This window comes from Mycteria americana, unplaced genomic scaffold (assembly GCF_035582795.1).
Source record: "Mycteria americana isolate JAX WOST 10 ecotype Jacksonville Zoo and Gardens unplaced genomic scaffold, USCA_MyAme_1.0 Scaffold_91, whole genome shotgun sequence".
NCBI classification, from domain to species: Eukaryota; Metazoa; Chordata; class Aves; order Ciconiiformes; family Ciconiidae; genus Mycteria; species Mycteria americana.
Window position 1 is genome coordinate 58,744 of NW_027445675.1, and position 7,226 is coordinate 65,969.

The 7,226-nt window shown below is 65.3% G+C and overlaps 1 protein-coding gene across 1 annotated transcript in view; it reads right to left on the bottom strand.

Annotated features, from left to right (window-relative positions):
* LOC142404188 (uncharacterized) overlaps nucleotides 1–7,226 on the bottom strand; it is a 30,479-nt gene that overhangs the window by 12,980 nt on the left and 10,273 nt on the right. Inside the window, exons 7-10 of the mRNA XM_075490666.1 lie at nucleotides 5,718–5,939; nucleotides 4,117–4,216; nucleotides 1,575–1,649; nucleotides 899–972 (exon numbers count right to left, since the gene is read on the bottom strand). Of these exons, the coding sequence (XP_075346781.1) occupies nucleotides 899–972; nucleotides 1,575–1,649; nucleotides 4,117–4,216; nucleotides 5,718–5,939 (471 nt within the window). The remainder of the gene's footprint in view (nucleotides 1–898; nucleotides 973–1,574; nucleotides 1,650–4,116; nucleotides 4,217–5,717; nucleotides 5,940–7,226) is intronic.

The following is a 7,226-nucleotide window of genomic DNA, read 5'->3' on the forward strand; positions in this document are numbered from 1 at the left end:
CCAACATCCCCCAGGACCCCCCAGGGACCCCAACATCCCCCGGGACCCCTCAGGGACCCCAACACCCCAATATCCCCCCCCAGGGACCCCGACATCCCCCCCTGGCACCCCGGCACCCCCCCAGGGACCCCGACATCCCCCGGGACCCCGACAGCCCCCCCCAGCACCCCAACATCCCCCCCCCAGGGACCCCGGCACCCCAACACCCCCCCAGAGACCCCAACATCCCCCCCCCGGGACCCCGACATCCCCCAGGAACCCCGGCACCCCCCCCCCCAGGGACCCCAGCACCCCAACATCCCCCCCCCCCGGGACCCCGACACCCCCCCCCCCCAGGGACCCCGGCACCCCAACACCCCCCCCAGGGACCCCGACACCCCAATATCCCCCCAAGGGACGCCAACATCCCCCGGGACCCCCCAGGGACCCCAGCACCCCGACACCCCCCCCCCGGGACCCCAACATCCCCCCCCCAGCACCCCAGCACCCCCCAGGGACCCCGGCACCCCCACATCTCCCCCGGGACCCCAACACCCCCCAGGGATCCCCAAAACCCACTTGGGGACCCCGACACCCCCCAGGGACCCCAAAAATCCCACCTGAGAGACCCTGAACCCCCCCTCCAGGGACCCCCCCCCCCCCCACCTGAAATCCCAGGGGGGGGGCCCCCAAAATCCCACTTGGGGGCCCCCAGAAACCTCCCCAGGGACCCCAAAACCCCACCTGGGGTCCCCACCCCACCCCCCGGGGGCATCCCAAATCCCCCCACCCCCCCCAGACCCCCCAACCCCCCCCCCGGGTGACCCCAAATCCCCCCGGGGGTCCCCGCACCCCCCCGGGACACCCCAATTTCCCCGGGGACCCCCCCGGACCCCCCCGGACCCCCCCGGACCCCCACCTGGGTGCGCTTGACCCGGGCCCTGATGGTGCCGCGGTTCTCGTCCCCCTGCTCCTCCTGCCCCGGCTCCAGCGCTGGGGGGCGGGGGGGGGGGGAGACCCCCCCAAAAATATTCAGGGGACCCCGGGGTTGGGGGGGGACCCAGCGGTTCAGGGGGAGACCCCCCCAAAAATATTCAGGGGACCCCGGGGTTGGGGGGGACACAGGGGGTGGGGGAGACCCCCCCCAAATATTCTGGGGGCCCAGGGGTTGGGGGGGGACCCAGGGGGTCAGGGGGAGACCCCCCCAAATATTCAGGGGACCCAGGGGTTCAGGGGGAGACCCCCCCCCCAAATATTCAGGGGACCCCGGGGTTGGGGGGGGACACAGGGGGTGGGGGAGACCCCCCAAAAAATATTCAGGGGACCCAGGGGGTCGGGGAGGGGGCCAGGGAGTGGGGAGACCCCCCCCCCCAAATATTCAGGGGACCCCGAGGTTGGGGGGGACACAGGGGGTGGGGGAGACCCCCCCAAATATTCAGGGACCCCGGGGTTTGGGGGGGACCCAGGGGTCCAGGGGGGCAGCCAGGGGTTGGGGGGGGGCCACGGGGGTTTGGGGGGTCCCGGGGGCGGGGGGCACCCAGGGGTGGGGGGCAGTGGGGGTGGGGGGCACTGGGGGGGGGGCAGGGGGTCCCCACCTCGCAGGCGGGTGCGGATCTCGCGCGTCAGCTCCTGGATCTCGTCCCGCAGCGCCTGCAGGCCCCGCTTCAGCCCTGGGGCACGCGGCACCGTACGTACACAGAGCCATACGTACACAGAGCCATACGTACACAGAGCCATACGTACACGGCCCCATACGTACACAGAGCCATACGTACACAGAGCCATACATACACGGCCCCGTACGTACGCAGCGCCATACATACACAGGACCATATGTACACAGCGCCATACGTACACAGCACCATACGTACACGGCCCCATACGTACGCATCGGCATACGTACACAGCGCCATATGTACACGGCGCCATACGTACACAGCGCCATACGTACACGGCCCCATACGTACACGGCCCCGTACGTACACAGAGCCATATGTACACAGAGCCATACGTACACAGCACCATACGTACACGGCGCCATATGTACACAGAGCCATACGTACACGGCCCCATACGTACACGGCCCCATACGTACACGGCGCCATATGTACACAGAGCCATACGTACACAGCACCGTACGTACACGGCGCCGTACGTACACAGCACCATACGTACACGGCGCCATACGTACACAGCACCATACATACACAGCACCATACGTACACAGCACCATACGTACACGGCACCGTACGTACACAGCGCCATACGTACACAGCGCCGTACGTACACGGCACCGTACGTACACAGGACCATACGTACACAACATCGTACATACACAGCACCATACGTACACAGAGCTGTACGTACACAGCGCCATACGTACACAGCACCATACGTACACGGCGCCATACGTACACAGCACCACACGTACACAGAGCCATACGTACACAGCACCGTACGTACACAGAGCCATGCGTACGCAGCGCCGTACGTACACAGCACCATACGTACAAAGAGCCATACGTACACAGCGTCATACGTACACGGCGCCATACATACACGGCGCCATACGTACACAGCACCACACGTACACAGAGCCATACGTACACAGCACCGTACGTACACAGAGCCATACGTACACAGCGCCGTACGTACACGGCACCGTACGTACACAGCGCCATACGTACACAGAGCCATACGTACACAGCGCCATACGTACACAGCACCATACGTACCCGGCCCTATATACCCCAGCTCTATGTACCCCACCCCGATATACCCCACCCCTATATACCCCACTGCTATGTACCGCAGCTCCTATGTACCCCACCTCTATATACCTCAGAGCCCTATATACCCCAGTGCTATATACCCCACCCATATATACCCTGGCCCTATATACTTCCCTCTATATACCCCAAGTCCTATATACCCCAGCTCCCTATATACCTCAGAGCCATATATACCCCAGCCTCTATATACCCCAGAGCCCTACAGTCCCCAGCCCCCTATATAGCCCAGACCCCTATATACCCCCCAGAGCCCTATAGCCCCCCAAAGCCCCTATATACCCCAGAGCCCCTATATACCCCCCAATCCCCTGTAGCCCCCCAGAGCCCCTATATACCCCAGAACCCTATAGCCCCGCAGACCCCCTATAGCCCCCCCCCGCTCCCCCCTTTGTACCCTCCAGCATCCCTATAGCCCCCCATAGCCCCCCCAGACCCCCATAGCCCCCCCCAGACCCCTATAGCCCCCCTGGCCCCCATAGCCCCCCCCAGACCCCTATAGCCCCCCTGGCCCCCATAGCCCCCCCAGACCCCTATAGCCCCCCCGGCCCCTATAGCCCCCCCAGACCCCTATAGCCCCCCCCGACCCCTATAGCCCCCCCGGCCCCTATAGCCCCCCCAGACCCCTATAGCCCCCCTGGCCCCCATAGCCCCCCCTGACCCCTATAGCCCCCCCAGACCCCTATAAGCCCCCCCGGCCCCTATAGCCCCCCCCGACCCCTATAGCCCCCCCAGCCCCTATAGCCCTCCCAGACCCCTATAGCCCCCCCAGCCCCCATAGCCCCCCCTGACCCCTATAGCCCCCCCAGCCCCTATAGCTCCCCCAGACCCTATAGCCCCCCCAGCCCCTATAGCCCTCCCAGACCCCTATAGCCCCCCCAGCCCCTATAGCCCCCCCCGACCCCTATAGCCCCCCCGGCCCCTATAGCTCCCCCAGACCCCTATAGCCCCCCCAGACCCCTATAGCCCCCCCCGACCCCTATAGCCCCCCCCGGCCCCTATAGCCCCCCCAGACCCCTATAGCCCCCCCAGCCCCTATAGCCCTCCCAGACCCCTATAGCCCTCCCAGCCCCCATAGCCCCCCCGGCCCCTATAGCCCCCCCCGGCCCCTATAGCCCCCCCCAGACCCCTATAGCCCCCCCAGCCCCTATAGCCCCCCCAGACCCCTATAGCCCCCCCGGCCCCTATAGCCCCCCCAGACCCCTATAGCCCTCCCAGCCCCCATAGCCCCCCCGGTCCCTATAGCCCCCCCCGGCCCCTATAGCCCCCCCCAGACCCCTATAGCCCCCCCAGCCCCTATAGCCCCCCCAGACCCCTATAGCCCCCCCGGCCCCTATAGCCCCCATACCCTCGTCAGGCAGGGGGGTGCCCAGCACGGCCGCCTGCTGCTGCTCCAGCGCCTCCAGCTTCTGCTCCAGCACCCGCAGCGCCGCCCACACGCCCTGCGCCTGCGGACACGCTAACGACACGCTACGGACACGCCACGGACACGCTAAGCAAAGGACACGCGAACGACACGCCACAGACACGCTAAGCAAAGGACACGTGAACGACATGCCACGGGCACGCCACGGACACGCTAAGCAAAGGACACACTAACGACACACTACGGACATGCTACAGGCATGCCACAGTGAAAGCACATGCTAAGTGAAGCACATGCTAAGGACATGCGACAGATACGCTAAAGACACATTAAGGACATGCTAAGGACACACTAAGCGAAGGACATGCTAAGGACACACTAAGCAAATGACACACTAAGGACACGCTATGGATACGCTCAGGGAAGGACATGCTAAGGACGTGCTACAGACACGCTAAGCGAAGGACACGCTAAAGAAAGGGCACACTAAGGACATGCTATAGATACGCTAAGGAAGGACATGCTAAGGACATGCCAAGGACACACTAAAACACGCTATGGATATGCTAAGAGAAGGACATGCTAAGCACATGCTAACGACATGCTAAATGAAGGACACACTAAAGACAAGCTAAGGACACATTAAGGACATGCTAAGGACATGCTAAGGACACGCTAAGGACACACTAGACACACTAAGCGAAGGACACGCTAAGGACACGCTAAGCGAAGGACACGCGAAGGACACGCTAAGGGCACACTAAGAACACGCTAAGGACAGGCTAAGCGAAGGACACGGTAAGCGAAAGGCACGCTAAGAGCACGCAAAGGGGGGAGCATGTAATTAGCTAATTACATGCTAACCGTACTCTAATTACACGCTAATCGCACGCTAATTACACGCTAGTTGCGTGCTAATGGCACGCTAGTGATGGGCCGACATATGCCGACATGCTAATGACCCCCAATGACATGCTAATGGCATGCTAACGACATGCAGACGCAGGCCAGCGGTATGCTAACGATATGCTAATGACACGCTAATGACATGCGAAGGGGATGAGGGGGCTCGGGCGCGCCCCTGTGCACCCCCCGCCTGCACACAGCTCTGACATGCCAACGACACGCGAGGGCACGCTAACGAGATGCTAATGAGATGCTAATGAGACGCCACGCCCTTCTAACGCCGGGTTACGGTGCGTTAATGATATGTTAATGACATGATAATGACATGGGGGGGGGCTCCGGCTGCCGCCCCGCCCCTTTGCGCTGCGAATCTCTCCCCCCTCCCCCCGCTAATGACACACGCTAACACGCTAATGACACGCTAACGAGATGCGAAACCGCGCTAACGCCACGCCGGCGCTTGCTAACGATATGTTAATGAGATGTTAATGAGGCGTTAACGACGGCGGAAGGAGATGAGGGGCTCCTGCAGACACACCCCCCCCCCCCCGCGCATGGCCCCCCCCCGCACCCCTCCCCCCCCCGCAAACGAGATGCAAACGAGATGGAAACGAGATGCAAACGAGATGCAAATGAGATGCAAATGAGGCGCAAGCCCCGCCCGCCGCAGCACCCACCTGCAGGAGGGTGTCGGCCCCGGGGGGGGCGGGGGGGCGCAGCCCCGTCAGGGCCACCCGGTCCCGCTCTTCCTCCTCCTCCTCCTCCTCCTCCTCCCCCGAGCTGTACCCGCAGTCCTGGGGGCACGGGGGGGTCCCCAAATGTCGGGGGGGCCACTTGGGGGGCGGGGGGGGCCCCCAAATGGCCGGGGCCGCTCTGGGGGTCCCCAAATGTCGGGGTCCCTTTGGGGGGGGGGGGTCCCCAAATGTCGGGGGCCACTTTGGGGGGGGGTCCCCAAATGTCGGGGTCCCTTTGGGGGGGGGGGTCCCCAAATGTCGGGGGGCCACTTTGGGGGGTGGGGGGGTCCCCAAATGGCCGGGGCTGCTCTGGGGGTCCCCAAATGTCGGGGTCCCTTTGGGGGGGGTCCCCAAATGTCGGGGGGCCACTTTGGGGGGGGGCCCCAAATGGCCGGGGCTGCTCTGGGGGTCCCCAAATGTCGGGGTCCCTTTGGGGGGGGTCCCCAAATGTCGGGGGCCACTTTGGGGGGCGGGGGGGCCCCCAAATGGCCGGGGCCGCTCTGGGGGTCCCCAAATGTCGGGGTCCCATGGGGGGGGGGTCCCCAAATGTCGGGGGCCACTTTGGGGGGGGGGTGTCCCCAAATGTCGGGGTCCCTTTGGGGGGGGGGTCCCCAAATGTCGGGGTCCCTTTGGGGGGGGTCCCCAAATGTCGGGGGGGCCACTTGGGGGGCGGGGGGGCCCCCAAATGGCCGGGGCCGCTCTGGGGGTCCCCAAATGTCGGGGTCCCTTTGGGGGGGGTCCCCAAATGTCGGGGGCCACTTTGGGGGGCGGGGGGGGGCCCCCAAATGGCCAGGGCTGCTCTGGGGGTCCCCAAATGTCGGGGTCCCATGGGGGGGGGTCCCCAAATGTCGGGGGCCCCCACCTCTTGGGGGGGGGGTGTCCCCAAATGTCGGGGGGCCACTTTGGGGGGGGTCCCCAAATGTCGGGGTCCCTTTGGGGGGGGGTCCCCAAATGTCGGGGGCCACTTTGGGGGGGGGGGTGTCCCCAAATGTCGGGGGGCCACTTTGGGGGGGGTCCCCAAATGTCGGGGTCCCTTTGGGGGGGGGTCCCCAAATGTCGGGGGGCCACTTTGGGGGGGGGGCCCCAAATGGCCGGGGCTGCTCTGGGGGTCCCCAAATGTCGGGGTCCCTTTGGGGGGGGTCCCCAAATGTCGGGGGCCACTTTGGGGGGCGGGGGGGCCCCCAAATGGCCGGGGCCGCTCTGGGGGTCCCCAAATGTCGGGGTCCCATGGGGGGGGGGTCCCCAAATGTCGGGGGCCACTTTGGGGGGCGGGGGGGGCCCCCAAATGGCCAGGGCTGCTCTGGGGGTCCCCAAATGTCGGGGTCCCATGGGGGGGGGTCCCCAAATGTCGGGGGCCACTTTGGGGGGGGTCCCCAAACGGCCAGAGCCACTCTGGGGGTCCCCAAATGGCCGGGGCCACTGTGGGGGTCCCCAAATGTCGGGGTCCCTTTG